General features: G+C 34.6%; 3 protein-coding genes and 1 long non-coding RNA gene across 5 annotated transcripts; 3 read left to right on the top strand and 1 right to left on the bottom strand.

Annotated features, from left to right (window-relative positions):
* LOC104782579 (ubiquitin carboxyl-terminal hydrolase 5-like) lies at window positions 403-6,680 on the top strand. Its single transcript, XM_010507547.2, has 13 exons — window positions 403-862; window positions 1,089-1,343; window positions 1,673-1,817; window positions 1,920-1,979; window positions 2,088-2,183; window positions 2,557-2,946; window positions 3,471-3,611; window positions 3,690-3,860; window positions 4,386-4,643; window positions 4,724-4,872; window positions 5,133-5,690; window positions 5,932-6,205; window positions 6,292-6,680. The coding sequence occupies exons 1-13, from the start codon at window positions 723-725 to the stop codon at window positions 6,424-6,426; spliced, it is 2,772 nt and encodes a 923-aa protein (XP_010505849.1). The 5' UTR covers window positions 403-722; the 3' UTR covers window positions 6,427-6,680.
* On the top strand, window positions 10,567-12,048 carry LOC104782578 (F-box/LRR-repeat protein At2g40920-like). Its single transcript, XM_010507546.1, has 2 exons — window positions 10,567-10,704; window positions 10,840-12,048. The coding sequence occupies exons 1-2, from the start codon at window positions 10,603-10,605 to the stop codon at window positions 12,046-12,048; spliced, it is 1,311 nt and encodes a 436-aa protein (XP_010505848.1). The 5' UTR covers window positions 10,567-10,602.
* On the bottom strand, window positions 12,280-13,101 carry LOC104782577. 2 transcript variants are annotated; one of them, XR_767031.2, is made up of 3 exons: window positions 12,983-13,101; window positions 12,488-12,750; window positions 12,280-12,394 (listed from the first exon to the last, which is right to left on the bottom strand). It is a non-coding gene; the product is annotated as an uncharacterized LOC104782577 (long non-coding RNA). The 2 variants fall into 2 exon arrangements; XR_767030.2 differs by having other exon boundaries at window positions 12,280-12,391.
* LOC104782576 (WAT1-related protein At2g40900-like) lies at window positions 20,016-22,249 on the top strand. Its single transcript, XM_010507545.2, has 7 exons — window positions 20,016-20,203; window positions 20,298-20,360; window positions 20,451-20,567; window positions 20,763-20,988; window positions 21,290-21,448; window positions 21,546-21,697; window positions 21,795-22,249. The coding sequence occupies exons 1-7, from the start codon at window positions 20,016-20,018 to the stop codon at window positions 22,006-22,008; spliced, it is 1,119 nt and encodes a 372-aa protein (XP_010505847.1). The 3' UTR covers window positions 22,009-22,249.

Here is a 22,315-nt window from a genome sequence, read left to right as displayed (position 1 = left end):
ACGCATTAATAATAATAATTTAATGTACTTTTTATTTATTAGTTGATGTTTCTGATCCAATTGTGCCAATCAATTCAGACTACTGTAAGATGAATGCTAATAATACCCTAACTATTGTTTAAAGTTTTCCACACATGTTCTGGATTTTTAGATTATAGAATAGCAAAAAAATAAAATCCAACAGTTTTGTTATTTTAAAAAAACAAAAATTAACCTTTCAATATAAATTTACATACAGTAATGTGTAATTATCGTTATTGGCCGTGATTTTAATACATATGAAGGTGAGCATAGAGAAAAGCATGAAATAATAGCGTATGGTCAAATCACATGTAATTGTTCTCATAATTTCCATTAATCAAAAAAAACTTTTGGAATTTTGTGGAAAATAATTCGAAAAATAGTATCGAGGAGCCAAGCCAAGCCAGCAACGATCTGTTTTTAGAGAAAAAGAGAGAGAGAGAGGTTCCTTCGAGACATTTTGTTAGCGAGCGAGCGGCTCACTCTACTTTGTCCTCCCACACAAAAAAAATAATAACCGTAAGGGTTTATCTTAGCCACCGCCTTGCTCTCGACGGAGGCGTACGGCGAAGCACGGTTTGTTCGACCTATCAGCATCACCGACGTTTAATCAGCTCAGATTTCGTTCCCCGAATTCGCGAAAAAAGCCGACTTAAAGCTGAATAGGAATTTAGGTATCCTAATTATTTTACGAGAGAGATATGGCGGAGGTTTCGATGGGAAGCAGTAGTAGCAGCACGGACCTGTCTCCCGAGGAAGAGCGAGTTTTTATTAGAGACATTGCTATTGCTGCTGAGGCTAACAGCAAAGAAGGCGATACCTTTTATCTCATCACTCAGAGGTATGTCAAAGGCTTTGATTTATTCCGCTCGCCTATTGTCACTTGTAGCTTTGTTGTTTATGATGCGTTTTCCCTGAGAGTTATATCTATCTCTTCGCCATTTTTGACTTTTCGTTTCTTAGTTAGGGTTTAGGGATTGGGTTAGTCTTGATTTTTTTCTCTTATGGTACTTCTTGAGTGTCATCTTTGAGAACAGTTTCTCTTTTATTACTTTTTTTCTGTCCAGATGGTGGCAAGGATGGATTGAGTATGTTAATCAAGACCAACCATGCAACACAAATGAGGGGTCTTCACTCTCAGAGCATTGCGACTCTGCTGGCTCAAGCACTCTAAAGAAGCCTTCTAGGATTGATAACTCTGATTTGATCTATGATTCTTCACTGGAGGACACTAGTAATACTAGTGAGATCATTGAAACACTCCAGGAAGGCCGCGACTATGTTTTGCTCCCTCAAGAAGTGTGGAACCAATTGCGTTCATGGTGAGTTTTAAGGGCAGCACAATGGAACATTTATGAAACTGTACATCTCTTCATCTTGTGTGGGCTACATTATTTCTATGTCTATTCTAGTGCGTTCGACTTTCTTGCTTATCTTAGTTATGTTGGGTCAAGTTTAGATCATTTACCTCTAGTGTCTGTACCTCTACCAAGCTCATTTTGTATGCATCTGGTGTTTTTTAGTTGCTTATGCAGTTATGCTTAGTATAAAACTTATAACGCCATTCCTTGGGTTTCTTATTTACTACATCACTGTATTATGGCTTTTTTTCACTTCAAGTTATGATGGATTGTTGCTTCTGTTTTACAAGGTATGGGGGTGGTCCAACTTTGGCGCGGAGAGTCATTAGCTCAGGTCTCTCTCAAACAGAGTTGGCTGTGGAGGTTTACCCTTTACGTCTTCAGCTACTTTTGATGCCCAAAAGTGACCACAGTGCCATAAGAATAAGCAAAAAGGTACATCCTCTTTTCAGTTCTTTTACTTCATGGTCCTTCACTTTAAAATCTGAACTCATTTACTCTGCTACCTCGTTGTACTGTTAAAACTTTGTTGTGCAGGAAACTATCAGAGAGCTCCATCGAAGAGCCTGTGAAATTTTTGACCTCGACTTAGAGCATGTAAAGATCTAATATCCCTATGTTATCAAACATCCGTTTAAATGATAATTTTTTAATATTCTTTTCTTTCCCTTTCTCTTTCTTACGTGTGCATTTTCCATCGTATAGGTACGTATTTGGGATTACTATGGCCACCAAAAACATTTATTGATGTATGACTTAGATAAGACACTGGACGATGCCAACCTACAAATGGATCAGGATGTGAGTTCAGTTCTTTTTTTTTGTTTCCCTTAAAATGTTATCAGTTATATGCTACTTGAACGTCTGTCATAGTTTTCTGACATTGTTTCTGGGTATGTCAAGTTTGTTGTATATCTTTTTGGCCAATTGCTGCGAGGACAGAATGGATAATGCATTACAGTTCTCCAGTACTAAGTTAGCTGGAGTTCTTATTGCTATTAGGTTTTGGCTTTTGCAAATTTTGACCGCGAGGGCAACATTTGAAATTGAAATGATTATGCTTCAGTCCAATTGTTTAGTTAGCGCTTACGATTTATATGCTCTCTACTCTAATGTTTATCTTGTTCGGTATCCTTACTGACTCATTTAGTCTCCCACTCATTTTAAAAAACAGATTTTGGTGGAGGTGGTTGACATCAATGGTACATTGTCAAGTGCTCTCATTCGATCTGCCCAAGAGAATGGATTGGTGGATGAAGACTCTACTTCTATTCTCATTGAGCCTTCTAAATCAAGCTTGGCAGCTGCAGGGGGGTTCTCTTCAAGCAGGAACACATTCAGAGGTGGTAGTTTAGAAGTTTCACAATCTTTTGATAGCACATACAGTAGCACTGGTGTCACCACAAGGGGATCCACAGCTGGCTTGACAGGGCTGCTAAATCTCGGGAATACTTGTTTCATGAATAGTGCTATACAGTGTCTGGTCCATACACCTGAGTTTGCTAGTTACTTTCAAGAAGACTATCATCAAGAAATAAATTGGCAAAATCCTCTTGGCATGGTTGTAAGTTCCTTGCTACTCATAAATCTGATGGATACATAAGTGTGTGCGTAGGTTTAAGTACATAGGTATGCTTAGAGCCTTCGACTTCATTTGTGTTTCCCGGTTGCAGTACTGCATGCTTGGGGGTATGCTTTAGTCCCAAACATTCTTGATAGGCTACACCTTNAGCCTTCGACTTCATTTGTGTTTCCCGGTTGCAGTACTGCATGCTTGGGAGTCCCAAACATTCTTGATAGGCTACACCTGTAATAATGTTGGAATATATAAGATATTATATATCACTAAAAGTTGTAGGTTATATCTCCAAACAATATTTCATCATCAGTTGGTTAGGGTAGTATTACTTGGTAGGTAATCAGTGACATTTTCTTGTGTAGATCACGAGCATTGTTTCTCTCTGAACATATGAGTTGTTGATTTCAGATCAATACTTGACTGCATTTGAATCATTGTGCACAGGGAGAGTTAGCTCTNGTTGTTGATTTCAGATCAATACTTGACTGCATTTGAATCATTGTGCACAGGGAGAGTTAGCTACTGCATTTGGTGACTTACTCAGGAAGTTATGGGCTCCTGGGCGCACACCAATTGCACCCCGTCCTTTCAAAGCAAAACTTGCTCGGTTTGCTCCTCAATTTAGTGGGTACAATCAACATGATTCACAGGTTTGCCAGCCTAACCAGATATTTCCGTTAAGCTGTATTTGCATTGTAGCTCAAGGAATTAAGGCTCTCGTATTGCAGGAGCTTTTAGCGTTTCTGCTGGATGGTCTTCACGAGGATCTAAATCGTGTTAAGCACAAGCCATATATAAATTCTCGAGACGCAGATGGGCGCCCTGATGAAGAAGTTGCTGATGAGTTTTGGGCTAATCATATTGCTCGTAATGACTCAATAATTGTTGATGTTTGTCAGGTCAGATGCATATCTTTTAGAAAATTCTTTTCGGTTTATCGACTCATCTCTATGATATTGGGCATTAAAACTGATACTAGTATTATGGATTAGGCTTGCATTTGGTTTGACTCTATAACGGCCTAGTAATCTGTTGTATGGTCACTCAAATAATAGACACGAGTTACTGAAATTCCAGTCCCTCCTAATTTTTAGGGGCTCCGTAGAATCTAAGTTATATCAAAAGAGTTAGATTGTCCTAGTAAAAAATACTTTGCAACTTTTTACAGAGACGCAGTGTTCTAAATGGGTACATCACTTGTCTCTCTGTGCATATTGAACTTAGTATTGAGACTTTATGCAAATCTCGGTTGTCTGAGTGCTAATACCATCCATCATATATCAGCTTTTCTATTAGGCATTTACTCTATTTTGTAACTGATATTCAGCTTGTGTTCAGACCCAGGGTACATAGTTGGTTTTGTTTTGGTTTCAATTTCTTAGCAATGTGGGAAACTCATTCTCCTACTGTGTCTCACCTCACAGGGGCAATATAAGTCAACACTGGTTTGTCCAATATGCAACAAGGTTTCCGTAACATTTGATCCTTTCATGTACCTGTCTTTGCCGCTTCAGTTCAACACAACACGGGCGATAACAGTCACAGTTTTTTCTTGTGATAAAACTGCCTTACCTTCCACAATAACCGTCAATGTTTCAAAGCAGGGACGTTGCAGAGACTTGATACAGGCACTAACAAGTGCTTGTTCCTTGAAACAAACTGAAGAGCTGAAGCTTGCAGAGGTTTGTGGCTTCAAGTTTTTTTTTAGTAAGATGTTGGTCTTTTGGCTTTGGCTTAACTGAGTTTAATATGTTTTTCGCAGATCCGGAATAATTTTATCCATAGATTATTTGAAGACCCTCTAACTCCATTGTCCAGTATCAAAGACGATGATCACCTTGCTGCATACAAACTATCAAAATCTTCAGAGAATACGACTTTGCTTAGACTAGTCCTCCGCCGTAGAGATCAGTAAGTTATATATCTCAATCTATTTTGTATGAACTAATTCTTGGATTACTTTGGGATAATAACGTTCCGCTTTTATAATCAATATCTTTTGGTTTACTTTCTTACAACTTCAAAACTCTATATTCTTTGTGGCCTCACCACTTCTTCAGCCTTTGATTTCTGACTAATTTTTGAATGTTTGATGAATGCTGATCTGAGGAAGGTTATATTTTATCATCTGTTTGTTCTCTTCTTTATCATCTTATTGTACCATGTTTCAGGAAAGCTGGGGAACGTGAAAGTACAGTACAGTTGAAACCCTGTGGAACGCCTCTTCTCTCATCAGCTTCACGTGGAGATGCGCTCGCCAAAGGAAAAATCCACTGCATCGTCCAGAATATGCTTTCACCTTTTCGGAGGGAAGAATCTGTGGGCGAAAGAGGAAGTTCTGATTCTAGCATCCCTGAGAGAAGGTCGGCTCGATTTAATAACTGTGAGGAAGAAGATAAAGTTGGTGGACTGAAAAAGGCCAAGAAAAGTAATTCCTCCGAATTGGGTGCTTCCAAGTTATCCCTGCAACTCATTGATGAAAACAATAAAACAGTTAATCTGCCAGACGATGAAGCAGAAGCTATTAAATTACCATCAGCTTCGGTGACTATATATTTGGATTGGGCACCAGAACTCTCAGGTATGTATGATATCACTTGCCTCGAGAGTTTGCCTGAAGTACTCAAATACGGACCTGCTACGAAGAAGGGTCGTTCAGAACCTCTTTCTTTATATGCATGTTTGGAAGCGTTTCTACGCGAAGAGCCTTTGGTGCCTGACGAAATGTGGTAAGCTGTCTTTTCTCCTTTTACTTCCTTCCTGTGGGCTGTGGTAGATTCGTTTGTGGTGGTTTGTGGTAAAAGTTGAAGTACACATTACTAAAAGATGATGAATGATGTTGAGAAATTGCTAGTGTCTATTACGGATCGAAGTTGAACACACTGTATTCTTGCAGTAGATTTTAGCCACTACCTTCTACTTAGTTGCTAAATCAATCAATGGTATCATTTTTTCTTTCTCTCTGTGTAGGTTCTGTCCGCAATGCAATGAAAGAAGGCAGGCAAGCAAAAAGCTTGATCTGTGGAGGCTTCCTGAGGTCTTAGTCATACATCTAAAGAGATTCTCATACAGCCGATCCATGAAGCATAAGTTGGAAACATTTGTTAACTTTCCTATTCATGACTTAGATTTAACAAAGTATGTAGCCAACAAAAACCTATCTCAACCACAACTATATGAGCTCTATGCCTTGACCAACCATTATGGTGGTATGGGCAGCGGACACTACACTGCACATATCAAGGTCAGTTTGAGCAACTTAACTTTTTCAATCTGTTTCCACTTCTGAGTTTGTTACTTCTCTTTTTAATTATCGAATATGGTCTGCAGCTTTTGGACGACAATAGGTGGTATAACTTCGATGACAGCCATATATCACATATAAACGAAGATGATGTGAAGTCAGGTGCTGCGGATGTGCTCTTCTACAGGAGGAAGTCTGATGCAGGCGGAAAAATGAAATAGTAGTAGTCTACACCAAACGACAATCTCTGAAACTTAGGTGCGGAATCCACACATCCACACTACTCACATGACAGTGCACCTTTTCATCTATGTACATTTTTTCTTTTAATATAATTTGAAAGTTTTACACGAATGGATATGCTATTCTATTTAGCAACATGACTATAATACTAGCATAGTAACTCGTAAAAGAAATTGGTCGCAACTTGTAACATAATGGTTTACTCTAATCTCATTATTATTTTCGTCATCTAGATTACATGTATGTATAATCTGACATATTGCACATATGACCATTCTACGTTGGATTCAAGCTTTAGATCAACTAAAAATTATGATAAGTGTTCGTAACAAAACTTAACAAACAAATAATAGCCCAATTACTGTATCATTCGTGAACTCATCATAGTGTAGGATCTGTATTCGTGTATCATCCTTATAAAGCAAACTGCCAAGCTCCATATCTTTAGTGTTTGTTTTTTTTTTAAGGTCAACTTTGTTTATATGAATAATAATATAATGCTGAATTCTAAAGCATTCGTGTTAAGTTGATGAAATAAATAATTTGAGATGATAGAATTCTAATTTAATATATCTAAATAGGACTAATGGAATGCTTTAAAAGAAATACGAAAATAATTCTACTTCCATATATATATATATATTTCTATTTAACTTTTATCAACAAATTAATAGCTTTGGATATTTGGTTTTCTTGATAGAATTTGTAATCACAACAAGGTAAAAAACAAAAGATAAGCGAAAAACCATTCGTTCAATAGACAAATTACTAACTAACATAATACATTGATTGCATATGTCATGTTTTCGTTGTTTTTGGTGGGACTATCTTATTTGTCATGAACATTTACTGCACATGTCATGTTAGATTAGAATTTAGATAATTTTATCTTCTAACTAAATGAATAGATGTTTCTCATATAAGCTAATTTCCTTCATGTTAAATTTGATTAGTTAAGAAAACTATATTTTATATTAGATGTCATATTCTCTAGGCACCAGTCGACAACTTGGAACCCATGAGAGTAACAATTAGGTTTAGATCTACTGTAAATTAGTGGAAGTTGGGTACTGAATAGTTTAATTAACATAGATGAATCTTGTATTTCTTTTCTCTCAGTTGTTGTATAGATGTATTTGGCATAATACCAATATTGTTATTGTCACTGACACTTTAGATGATTAGACTCAGTGTATTGTTGCTGACAGGCTTTTAAATTAAGACAGATTTTGTTCTAATCTTCTATTATAAAATCTAGCTACAAGTTTTGTCAACAAATAAAAATCTGAATGTGGCTAAGATTTTTGAGCATAATACTTTGCATTAGTAATTGTAAATGGATGGCAAGACGGATTTGAATTTTTTTTAACCCCTCTAATCCATTAGTAGTTGTTGTGCCATTTGTTGTCATGGGACTCCAATTTCCATTATTGTTGACGCTTCAACTACATCCGTAGGTAAATATATCCTAAGGATTGATAAATATTTTTTTACTCATGTCGGTCGCGGATGTGTTTTTAATTTATTTTTAGTTAAAATTTAAATAAGTCAACACATACAGACACAAACCTTATCAATCTATCATTGCAATAATATTATTTTTTAGAATATAAGAAGTTTGTTTATATATTTTTTAAAGCATTCAAGTTTTAAGAATTCAAATAAAACAGAAATTTAAATGCTAAATTTACATAAGAATGAAAAATCAAATCCAATTTGTGAAAACTCTAGTGTCTAGATCAAATGACATATTTCAAAATCCAAATAGTTTTCACATGGTTTTGTAAAAATAATATTTTTCATCTTAATTTTAGGAACTTGCGTGCTTATTTTATTATTATTTTTTTTTTTCCGAAGCTGATAAACCATAATGGTCATCGACATATCTTGTTCCCCAAGATATCTCCGGTAATGTCCTTTTTTGTCTTAGGTTAAGAGCAAAACTGAATCTTTTAAATCGCTTCTTTTGTTTCCATTACTATTTTTTTTTATAAGAATTTACATAATATATAATAAGAAAGTTTCCTCTTCCTAATGAGAACAAGACTAGGAGGGGTTTGATATAAATTTGTAGCTCAATGAAAAAGGTTGTTCCACGTGGAAATTACCATCCTCATGCTCCTGTCTCTGCAGGACGGTCTATCAATGGAGTAGTACATTATCTGGCCTGGGTTGATATGTAAAATTGTGCGGTTGTGAGTTTCGACACTAGCTAGGTCTGAAGAGGTTACTACCGTCCTAATACCTAAGAAAATTAGGGATGTGCCTCTCCCTGCACTGATGATGAAGGCCGATCTTATAGAGTATGGTGGGAAATTAGCTATTTTCAATCACAGCTACCTTAAAAGACGAGGGCTCGGTTGATCTATGGGTGTTGAAAGACGCTGCGAAGAATAAATGGTCGAATATTAAGAGTCTGGGTTTGAAGCCATTGTCAAAGGCATTTAGTCCATGACATTGAATTGATCGTAAAAGGTACAACTCAAGAAGGCAGGTTATCTTGGCACCGTTGCAGATGCGTTCTCAATTCTACATTCTGTGTTATGATGTGCAAAGCAATGATTTGAGAAAGGTTGAAACCAAAGGAGTACCACGCCTTTGCTTTCATAAAGAGTGCTATTTTGACCTCAAGAAGATAGCTCAAAAGGCTTTACCTGTAGGAGAGAACCTATCCCACAGAATGATCACTGAGTCAGTCTCTTGCCCACATTGTGAAGCAGCGGAAACAGAGCTACACTTATTCTTCCACTGCCCTTTTGCAACAAAGATTTGGAGCCAAGCCCCTTTCAAAGAAAACTTTGAACCAACAAGAATATCCTCGACCCAGTCGGGACTCAGGGTGTTGTCGAAGCTAACTTGCCTTCCCCCATCCGGCATCGGCGACGGCCCCTATTCCCATGGATTCTATGGCTCATCTGGACATCCCGCAACAATCTAACTTTAGTAAAAAACACACCTCCGCAGAAGAGGCCATCCTACGAGCAAAGGAATGGCAACAATCCCAGATCCGTAAACCCTCAATCGTCCCTGCCCCTATTCCACTAATTCGGCGACAACCAGAGACCCAGATTTCCAATCTAATTACCTGTTGTACCGATGCGTCCTGGATCACAGAATCAAAGGCTGGTCTTGGCTGTACCTTCCACAATCAAAGCCACCAAATTATCGGACAAGGTTCAAATCTCGCGCTGCATGTCCGATCACCGCTGATGGCCGAAGCGTTGGCAACTCTCACCGCAATGGAAGTTGCAATCGAATCGGGCTTTACGCACCTCTCTTTCGCCTCAGACTCTCAACTGCTAGTCAAGGCTCTCAATTCGAAGCTCCACTCGAAGGATCTTCATGGGATTCAACACGATATCCTATCTCTATCTAGTTTTTTCTTGTCTTGTACCTTTTCATTTATTCCCCGAAATTTGAATCGTTAAGCCGACGAACTGGCCAAAAAGGCTCTATCTCTCTCTCTCTATGACTATAATTATGAGAGCGTCTATTCGATCAAAAAACAAAAAAAAATGTTATATGAGCAGTGTCAGATCCCACAATTATGTACCATTTAAAGATATATAAAAAAAAATGCATGTCTTTCGGAGACTAATGGAATTGGATCCATGTTGATAATAGCATGATGAGCCCTTGTAGATGTTCTAGTGGGTACATTGTTTTATTCGTATCCTTATGATAGAGCATTAGCTCTATGGTTATGGATTCAAGAAAAATGTGTTCTTGAGTTGAGATGTTGTGGTAAAGATCATGTGTGTATTGATGTCGTGTTTTTACAGGAAGCGAAAAGTCAGAGAGAGAGAGTGATTGTAGAGAAGAACAGGGCTGTTCAGATAAGAAAGTGAAATCAATCCAAGATCACAAAATAAGCAAGGAACTGAAATTACGTTTACTAGGATGTGATCATAGTTTTGGAACAAATGTTTCTTGTGCAGAACATATTGATCACCTTACATTATTATATATTATTATTTCCTTTTTTTTTTTTTTTCCATTTCCCTTTTCTACATGTATACCTTTTTGTCTTAAGACTTAAGAGTTGCGAGAGAGATAACTATAAAACCTAGGTTTCTCTTCAAAGCCCTAAAATCGGAGTTTGGTTGTAATTTTTGGAGATTTTTTGGGAAATTTGTGCTGAAGAGTTAAAAGAGATGAAGAGATTAAGGGTGGATCTAAAACAAGCGGAGTCAAAGGAGGAGTTATGTCAGAGCAATTCCCAGGTCGTCTCTCTCAGAGATTCCGATCAAATTCAGGTATGAATACACTTCCTTTATACGCACGTCTACGCAATCTCGCTAATTCGTAGCTTTGGATATTTGTCTTAATGGGTTGGCATAGTTTGTATGTACTGATTTAAGTTTGATTTTTTTTTTAACTTCATGTCGAAGATAATGGATGCAAAAGGAGAGAACTCGTTGACAATGTTTCCAGCCGAATTTCGTGAGAACATTGATCTTGTGATCGAAATTCTTATGAGATTGCCAACAAAGTCCCTGATGAGGTTCAAGTGCGTCTCCAAGGAGTGGTCATCCCTTATTTCTTGTCGATATTTTTGCAACCGTTTGTTTACTACACTCACACGACGACAACCACGCCTGTACATGTGTTTAGTGGATAAAGCAGGGCACCGTTTACTGCTATCAATATCATCTCCAGACAACACTAGTTTTGTGGTCGTCGACCAAGATTTGAGCATCCCAGGGATGGGAGGCTACTTCTTGAACGTTGTTCGTGCCTTGATGTGTTTCTCTCTTGGACAAAATAAGGCGTGTATCTATAACCCTAGCACCAAACAACTCTTGACCTTACCTCCCTTAAAATCAGACATCAAAGCTGAACGAGGTCAAAAGAAGCTTCACACCCAGTATTATATCGGACACGACCCTGTTAGTGATCAATACAAACTAGTCTGCACGGTTGGGATATCCTCGCTATTGCCACGTTTGGGTAATCTGAGGTCAGAGCACTGGGTCTTCGCACTAGAAGCTGGAGGTTCGTGGAAAAAGGTTGCTCCACTTGAAAATTATCTTCATCATGCCCCTGCCCCGCTAGGACGGTCTACCAGTGGATCAGTAGTACGTTATATAGCTTGGCCTGATAATTATAATTGTGTGGTTGTGAGTTTTGACATTAGGTCTGAACTGTTTACGATCATCCCAGTACCTAGGGAGATCTTCGCTGGTCAGGATGTGCCTGCAGTTACGATGAGGGCGGATCTTATAGAGTATGGTGGGAAGATAGCAATTTTCCATCATACTTACCTTAAAGATGAGGGTTCGGCAGATGTATGGGTTTTCGAAGACGTTGGGAAGAAGAAGAATGAATGGTCGAAAAAGACTCTTTTTTTGCAGACTTGTCAAAGGCATTTAGTCCAAGACACTGAATTGATGGTAAGAGGTACAACTCAAGACGGCAAGGTTATCTTGGCACCGGTGGAGATGCATTCTCGGTTCTACATTCTGTATTACGACTTGGAAAGCAATGACTTGACAAAGGTTGAAATCAAAGGAGTACCACTCCCTTGGCTTCATAAAAAATGCTATTTTGACTTGAATTATATGGGTGATAGTGAGAGCTTCATCTACTTGGAAACTTGACCAACACTTTTTGGCTTTTTTTTTTTGTTTAATTTTGGTCTAGCCTATTGATATTAAGAAAACAGTTGAGTTATATGATATTTCTGATTACTTTAAAATAAATTACTTTCATGCTCTTGATTTTATTTGTCTCCTATTAATTGCTTTATTTCAAGAAGTCGCATATTGGAAGGATATAGTCTTTTTGTAGAAGTTTGGAATTAGCTAATATTAATTATTGTAAGCTTTATATTCATTCTCTTTTCATTAATAGTACAATGTGCTCATCAGTTTGTTGTTTAGTTATGTGAAGAGAGATTAGTCCCCTGAACGTATCTTCATACTCCCTTCATTCCCTAATGCTCTGCTAATAGAGTGTAAAAACGTTTCAACAAAAGCTTTAAAGCATTAGGCAAGATAAACACGAAGGGAAGCCAAAAAAGGATTAATTAACGATTACCACATAGGTTTGCTCACTAGGGTCAAGCTCACCAAAGTGATCCCACTTGGCAATAGGGTGTTCATCATACTCATGCTACTGTTCTGTTCAACTGTCCACGAGAACATCTACACTGGATGTCCAAACTTGGGCAGCTGACGGAGAGATTTTAGGATCCTTTTAATTTGCATGCACTTCTAGTGTACAGTACTCTTGATGCAGCTTCAAAGCCTTCAATCACAGCCTTACCCTTACCTTTGTCAGCTACCAATAATCACAAACAACTGGTCACAACAAAATCAGAAGTGAGTCTTAAATCGTAATATATATACACGAACATATATACTAAAGAGAACAAAAAGAAGCAAAATAACTATATTGAGAACACAAACATATCACTACCAAAACTTGCTACGATTGTGGAGTTCTATATCACTAAGATGTAAACAAGTATAAGCGCAGGTAAAGAGAATGAGGGAATTAGGATTTTGTATATTATCTCTTAACTGTACGTACATCGAAAAGTGAACACATGCTAAAAATGGTTCGAGTTGCTCAGTTGCTTGACAAAACAAAGTTTCCTTGACGAAAAAAACTTAGTAATCTAACTAATATATGTGATAGATGGTATAAATACACACGTCAATACAGTTATAAGAGACTCGAATCCAATGAGATTACACCAAATTGCTTAAATACCATTTTCATCAAAAGAGAACCAAAAAAAAGACATGAACTTTGGGTAGGCCCAAAAAGTTTGTGTGTGGAAATGAAGTTGCTGGAGGGTGATTAGATGACCATTTTGATTTGTTGCCCTCTTTTTTCTTTTTCCTATTCTCTATATATTAAAAGAGAAGCATTCTGGAGAAAAAGTTGATCTGTCGTCGCCAGAGAACTCCGTACCTAATTTATTGTTCACCCTTAGTATTCCATAAAATTACATAAAACTGTCACTACCATATATATATATATATATTTTGTCAACTGCCACTGCTGTTCAATTTATTTATATACACAATATTTTGCTCGTATAAATTCTAAAATTGGTAAATATTATTCAAAAATTAATAAATATTATCCCCTACATATTTTCAAAATTAAATTAATTTCACTATGTATTGTAATATAATAATATAACTATATTATGAGATGTAAAAATATATATATTTAAAATCATATCTTCAGAAATATAAATAATGTTACCTTTCTAATAATTTTATAAAGCTCTAATGGTGAAAGAATGGAAGATCATTTGAAACTGACTCGGTGTTTATTCTTTTACTAAAAACAATAACTATATTTGCCCAAAAAAACATATAATCACCAAATAAAATATACTTTAATTTGGATAACTATGTAGTTAAACATTATATATAAATATGTAGTTTATAGTGTTTTTACAGAAATCTTAAAATTTAGAAAATCCAGTCCAATAAAAATGAAAACAAGTAATAATATTATACCAATAACTGAGATATATAGGGATCTAATGACCAATTAAAATTTATAAAATCCAGTGATATAATATCATAACTAAGACCAATTATATAAGGGATCTAATGACCAATTATATCCCATTTTATTATTTTCCCTTCTCTTACTATATTATTTACATTAAATTGTGATTAGTATAATTAAATAATATTTCATTCAATAATTGAAGGAAATCTATACTATTAATTGAAGAATACACTGAAGGGTTAAAAAAAATCATATCAAATATCCATGTTGCCAAACTGACCCAATTTACATATTAAGAAGAAAAAAAAATTAAACAACAGATTTATTATGTTTTAAGAAATTGTTCAAATTAGTTCCACAGTAATCATGTTATGAGATTTTTGTGTGAATATATTCATGTATGACAAAATACGGTACAAGAATTTTGGGAACAAGAATTCAAGCAAAACATATGCGGACATACTATTTACTTATATGAATTACGAGGAATGGGGTTTTTTCGAGTAAAAAAAAAAAATTAAACGTTGCAATCACACATATTAGACCGGTTTGATCGCTTGCCAATTATATTTTTTTAAAAATTATGTAAAAATAACTCCGCACGTACGTGCGGGTTCAAACCTAGTTTCTCTTTACTACCCAAATACGCACCCACCCACGCCCACTTTCTTTATTTTTCTTTCTCAAATTTCTTATCAAACTCATGTGTTGTTTTCATATTTTTTTTTGAAAACCCCAAAACATTTATAATCTTGAGTACAATTTTTATATGTCGGCTATTACTATGTCTATACATATATAGGCACACAACTTTGTATTCATATCTATAGACTATAGTCCAAACATTTTAAAGCATATGTGTATATATATATGTGGGGCAACTTTAAAGCATAAATTAACTAGACCATCTCTTATACTAAAAGTCTAAATTACAGATCAAGAGTCCCAAAATCTTCTTTATGAAAACAAAAAAGTCCCCAAATCTACGAGTTGTATGTGTATGTTAGTGTAGCAATTTAATTGGTACTGTGTCAAGATCAATTTTAGCTTCTACCAATAGAGGAGAGGNGGGGGGGGGGGGGGGGGGAATAAAACACTATGAGCAAATTGGTTATACGGGTCTCAAAATAATGAATCATATAAGAATTTTAGATAGAAAATTATGTGGAGATAGACGTCCGACACCGTGCATGGTTCAGCTCGTGCTCGTCAGTCGTCACATCGATTCTAGTTTGGTAGAAATATGTGAGTTATATTGAAAACTCAAAAGTTATTTTAATTAGACTTACGAATGATCTTTACGTAACAGAATCAAAAGTCAGATACAGATGCCAGATTTTGTCAGAAGGATTTTGTGTAAGCATATAATTCCCAATCGCAGAGACGTAAAATATTCGATTCGGTAACTATATCATAAGAAGTCGACACTTGTCTCTGACAGCAGCCTATAATTTACGTGGAATCCACACATCCACACTCACATGACACAAAGTGTACCTTTTCATCTATTTACATTTATTTTTATATTTTATATAACTTGAAAGTTTTACACGAAGTCACGAAAGGATATGCTAATTTTTATAGCCACATATGACATATAATAACTATTATACTAGTATGTTAAGAGATCATTATTTAACTCGTAAAAAAGTTGGTCACAACTTGTAACATAATGGCCATAAACCATGGTTTACACACTAATCTCATTATTTTCATAGTCAAGATTATATAATCAGGCATATTGCATATTAGTTGTTGATAAAAAGTTAAATAGAAATCTATATATATATGGAAGTAGAATTATTTTTGTATTTCTTTTAAAGCATTCCATTAGTCCTATTTAGATATATTAAATTAGAATTCTATCTTTTTACATCTCGAACTATTTATTTCATCAACTTAACACGAATGCTTTAGAATTCAGCATTATATTATTATTCATATAAACAAAGTTGACCTTAGAAAAAACAAACACTAAAGATATGGAGCTTGGCAGTTTACTTTATAAGGATGATACACGAATACAGATCCTACACTATGATGAGTTCACGAATGATACAGTAATTGGGCTATTATTTGTTTGTTAAGTTTTGTTACGAACACTTGTTATAAATTTTAGTTGATCTAAAGCTTGAATCCAACGTAGAATGGTCATATATGCAGTCATGCAGACATTCTATTTTTGTTGTTATCAATAATCGAAAATATATATAAATCCTATTACTTCTAAAGTATAATATATAGACGAGTGAGCGTGGGACAACTCTTCTATTTGGATAAGTGCATTGAATTCTTAATTATTATTAACACATGATGGATAGTATATATAGTAGAACCTTCGATAAATATCGAGGTGTGTTACCGATCGAATCATTAAACCTTTTCTGATTAGTTTAGACTTTAGAGTGAATATTAGCATATTAAAATAATTCCTCTATATTCTCACCATATATATAAAATAAATTCATGCGACCTAATATAATACAATTGCATCTATCTGATTCATCAAATTAAATTTAAGATACGAATTCCACAAAAACCTTCCCCAACTAAGTAAAGTAGCCACTATTGTCCCTTAAAGTGACATTAATGCATATTCAACAAAAGATAATGGATGTTCAACTATATTATAAACAACAAGTGAAGCGTTTGAGACATAAACTGATAGAAAGATGCAATATATAGGGATTTCTAATAAAACAAAAGCATCCTATGGTTATGTGGTGAGCTTTTCTTCACGCTTTTATTTAGTATTATGTGGTTTACATTTCGGATAAGCAATTCTATGCAGATTGGTATCAACGCAAATATGTATAGCTAGATGTGCAGACATATGCACTCCGATATATTACCTCGTTATTACTTTCGACTACATTTTTTGTAAGAGTTGGTAAATTTAATCAGTTAAAAAAAACTAGCAATTCTAATGTAGATTCCATTTCTTGGGACATAAAAACTATTCCAATTTCCAAACAATTTATCAGTTTAGTTTGTATAACGAGTTGATTTTGTCGTATTACTTTTTCATTTTTTTTTTTTTGTCAAAGTTAGGGGTGGACAAAAAACCGAAATCCAAAAAACCGAACCGAACCAAACCGAAATAAATGGTTTGGTTTGGTTATGGTTAAGTCTAAAAATCCGTTTGGTTTTTATTTTAATTAACCATTTGGTTTAGAATTGGTCTGGTTAAAAACCGTAAAACCGAATATTTTTTTTGGTTTTTTATAAAACTTTAGGATAATTAGATATAATAAGTTTTTCAACTTATAAATTTATATTGCATAATAATATCATTAATTTTCTTTATTGGGCTTATAGTTATTGATCTCCAAGTTTTTATTTTGGTTTTTTTTTCTGGTTTTCTTTTTCAATAGCCTTTACTTTTAAAAAATTTAAATTTTAATTAAGTATTTGGGTTTAGAAAACTATATTTGCATTCTATTTTTTTGAATTATGTTTAGATTTTACTTTTATGCTTTTTTTTAGTTATGTATCCACTATCTATATTTTAAAGTATAGAATAACCGTTAAAAATCGGGACCAAACCGAAACCAAACCAAACCGTTATACGTATGGTTTTTATATGGTTTCATTTTTGATAAAACCGAAAAAACCGAACCGTAACCAAACCGAATTACATATGGTTTCTATATGGTTCAATTTTTATAAAACCAAAAAAACCGTAAACCGAAAAAACCGAACCGAAACCAAACCGAAAAACCGAACGCCCACCCCTAGTCAAAGTTGAAATAATTTATTTATTTTTTGGTAATCTTGTCTTTGAAATCATTTCTAGAAACTCCATTATTTACAACTAATAACTATACACGTAACTCTTTATATTTAGCATGTCCTTTTTTGATTGTAACGAGCTGTTTGTAAATAGAGCCGACTTCAAACGGAGAAAATGTAATCGTGAGACATGTTCAATTATTTTTCTAATAAGAATACAAATATATTTATATACAGTATATTATTTGTAACTTTTGATATTCAATAGTATTCCCGCTAGAGATATATCTGAAAGATACATATAAGTGTATAAGAAAGAAAGAGTGATGAAGACATTTCAATTTGTTTTTTCCAGTATAGATTTAACATTATTTATATAAACTACTACATATTATTTATTTTTTATAAATAAAATCATTTATACTCTAATAGTCTAATAGAAGACATTTTATATATATGACATTTTATTTAATATTGTGCATTTTCTAGAGTAACATATTTGTGCATTAACAAACATATAGTAATTTTTCTAGATAGAGCAAACTAATGAATATGTAGAGCCAAAAACATAGAAAAAATCTCAAGATTTTCGAGTTATAAACTTCTAATAATATACATGTTTGATTCATTTTTTTTTTTTTTTTGGTATAAAGTTCTGATTCACTTTAACCATATATAATTCTTTTATTTGTTACGTAGATCTTAAAATATCTGGATCGAAATCGATGACAGACAAGACATGTAACACATATTTTTGTCCACCTTGAATATTTCAACATAAATGTTAATCTTGAGATATGGGGTCCCAACGTACGTAGGATTGAACCCAATTTAACTGTTGCTGCAACGTGGGACTCAATCTGTCCACTTATGTTTCTTCATTGATTTACCCTCTTAAGATCTCGATGATTTGTGACCATGAGTGTAGCTTGAGTAGGAATTAGGATTAGGAAGTGGACTTACGTCACATTCCATACGTATAGAACCCCATTTTCGCATTGCAATGAGTTAATCTTTTTGCAGTGGTTGGTCGGTCGATTTGTCAAATATCTACTAGTATACATTAACCAATATACATTATACTATGATAAAGAAGAGAGAGTCATGAGACTGAGACCACATAAATCGCAAATTGCGGTAGATCAAAACAAAAATCTTCTAATCTCTTAAATAATAACCAAATTAAATAATCTCTTACTTCCTTTCGTGAAGTTACGATATTAATTATGAGCTGATCGGCCATGTTGCAATAGGCTAATTCGATCCAGTCTGATTTTATTTTTCTAAATTTTTAGACTTGTAGATTCACTATTTTATGTTCGGTCTTTGTGATATTATCGACAAGTCCGGGTAATTTACCCAAAAAATATGGATTTTTTTTTTCTGACTTTGATGTGTTTGGTCATATATAATAGAAAGTTAGAAACAAACTGGAGATGACTCTAGTTTAACATTTTCCCCAAATTACCATTTTATGTATTAACATCCGTACATGAATGTTCGGCCAATATATATTTATATATATATATATATATATATATATTTGAATTGCATGACTAATATTTACATGGTAGAATTACATTTAAATGTCCATTGGCCATTGGTATGAACTATAGTAATAGTACTGTATTAGTTAAGATATTGTATCCCAGCGGCAGTGTTCCCATTATTCACATCAATTCACGTGTGCTACGATCATCTCTAGAGTATTGGTTACGCCTTTCTAACTGCGACCAAAACATAACACACACACACACACAAAATTTATAAACAATTAATATATTTTGATTCAGTTGATCAATATAACACAACAACAAGAAGTTTAGATCATTTTAATTGCTAAGAAATGAGGTGAAATTAGTTTAAGTACTTGTTCCACACTAGGCACACTTTTAATCACGATTTTTAGTAGCCACAAGTTTTATTTACCTAATATGATTGGTTTCACGAAGTCATATAAAGCAAATATATATATGTAAAATGTTCTATCCACTTACTTTAGAGATAATGAATTCATGACACCCAATTGTTATGCCGAATCAAACCGGGATAATTAACGCTAACGTCACTTAAAAAAAAAAATACAAAAGAAATACAAAGGAAGAAAGCAGAGAACACTGAACAAATTCGAGTAATATGCTATAAATACAAAGAACCTCTCACCACTTGGTTCTTAGGAAAAAGCACATTCTCTCAAGTGTTTCTCTCCTCTCAATTCCTAACACATTTCTCTTATATACAAACACTGATTTGACAATCTTTTATAACTATCAAAACCTATAATAACTCTAAAACTTTGATTTTTTTTTTGGTTTTTGTTTCTTGTCCCAAAATCAAAACAAAACAAAATATTGAGATGGGATTAAGGATGTCAGAATCAGCTAAACCTTACTTTGCCATGATCTGCCTTCAGTTCGGATACGCAGGTATGAACTTAGTAACTAAAGCCGTCCTTGACCGAGGTATGAGCCACTACGTTCTTGTTGCATACCGCAACGCTTTTGCCACAGCCGCTATCGCCCCCTTTGCTCTTCTCTCCGAAAGGCACATATCATTTTTCTAGAGAAATCGATTCTCTAAACCGTTAAATTTTTATTTTTGCGTTTTACTAATATATATGAATTGGGGATTTTTGTAGGAAAGTGAGGTCCAAGATGACGTTTCCAATATTCATGAGAATATTTCTTCTTGCTCTTCTCGGGTTAGTCTTCTAATTGGACCGTTAATGAAATTAAAAGATTTTTGTTACGATTATAATCAAGGCTAACATAGAAGGTTTTGATTTGAACAGGCCTGTGATTGATCAGAACTTATATTACATCGGTCTGAAACTCACATCACCGACGTTTTCCACCGCCGTTAGCAATATCGTGCCTGCACTTACCATCATCCTTGCCACTATCTTCAGGTACATACAAAAGCAACGTTATTATTATTTACATTTAACCAAAAAAAGAAAGAAATGTTTTATTATATTTTGGTACGTACGTGGATTTGCACCAATTCAAAATTAATGTATAGTGCAAGTAGTGCATGACGATGTCATAAAAATTATAATATATTGATATATGTTTTACATGTGTATATATTTTATTTTTTAAAGAATGGAGAAAGTGGAGATGAGGAAAGTAAGGTGCTTAGTAAAAGTGATGGGTACTTTAGTGACAGTGGGTGGATCCATATTGATGATATTCTACAAAGGTCCTTTCATCAATATATTCCGATCTCACCTCACCACCGTCTCTTCGCCGCTGACGACTGACTATCTTAAGGCCGCCGTCTTCCTACTACTCGCTTCCATCTCATGGGCTTCGTTCTTCGTCCTTCAGGTATATATATCAATTACTGATTCCAATTTTGAAATAATTCAATTTTTACATCAAGAATAGATTATGTAAAAAAATCAGTTATCAGTAGTTAAATTTTCATATAATATCAATCTTGTTTCATGTTATATATTTTTTTTAAAATTGATTAGGTTAACTGTATCTGAAAATCTGAAATACTTACTAAAAAGTATGACTAGTAAAACATGTGTTGAAAAATTCACTTTTGTTTTTGACTTTTTTTTTTTTCTGAATATATAAAAGTTTTGATCTAACAAATTAGACTGGCGTTATATTTTGTTAGGCTGCGACTTTGAAGAAATACTCAGCCCATCTCTCGTTATCAACGATGGTGTGTTTCGTGGGAACGTTACAGTCTTTAGCCCTGACATTCGTAATGGAACATAATCCTTCTGCTTTGAACATCGGTTTTGACATGAACCTTCTCGCTTCTGCCTATGCGGTTCGTCCTTTAATTCCATGCCCACCTTTTCACGTAAAACACAAAGATCAGTTTACAAAAATATTGATACTTATACTGTGATTGGAAACGGTTACAGGGAATAATGTCGTCGAGCATAGCATACTACGTTCAAGGACTTATGATGCAGCGAAAAGGGCCGGTTTTTGTCACTGCTTTTAACCCTCTCGTCGTCGTCATTGTTTCCATCATGAGCTTCTTCGTTCTTGGCCAAGGAATCTACCTTGGAGGGTACGTTAACAACAACCGGTTAATTATGATACATAACCGGTTTAGTTTTGGCTTATGTCTTGTTAACTGATTAAACCGGATTTGTTTTTTTTTTCAGGATTATTGGAGTGGTTGTTTTGACGGTGGGAGTCTACGTCGTGTTATGGGGCAAACATGTAGATGATGACGGAGAAGAAACACACCATGAAGAAGATAATGTTTTAGAAACCGTTAAGTGTTGTAGTGGCAATAATGGTCTAACGATAATGGCAAAAATCGACGAAGCTGATGAGGATGTCGAAACCGGAAGTTGTGGTGGTGGTTTTTTGTAGTGAAAATGTGGATAAACGTTTCACGACCTAAATTAGATTGTGGTTTTTTTTTTTTTTTTTTAAGAGGCAAAATTGGGGAGAAGAGTAACTTCTTTTTTTGATACCTTGCAAGTTTGAATTCCTTTTCCCCTGCTTCAAATTTTTTCTATACTTTTTTTTACTTATAGTTTTGATTTCTTATTGTAACTATTTAACTAAAGATTCACTGTACCATCGATTTTGATCGTTGTCTAAGCTGTAACCCCGTGTAACAACATCACATTTGGTATTGATACCACACATCTTACATGCCAAAAAAAAGTGGAAT

The sequence above is a fragment of the Camelina sativa genome, chromosome 4 (genome assembly GCF_000633955.1).
Source record: "Camelina sativa cultivar DH55 chromosome 4, Cs, whole genome shotgun sequence".
NCBI lineage: Eukaryota > Viridiplantae > Streptophyta > Magnoliopsida > Brassicales > Brassicaceae > Camelina > Camelina sativa.
The sequence above is the reverse complement of the archived record's forward strand: the minus strand, read 5'-3'. Positions and strand labels throughout refer to the sequence as shown.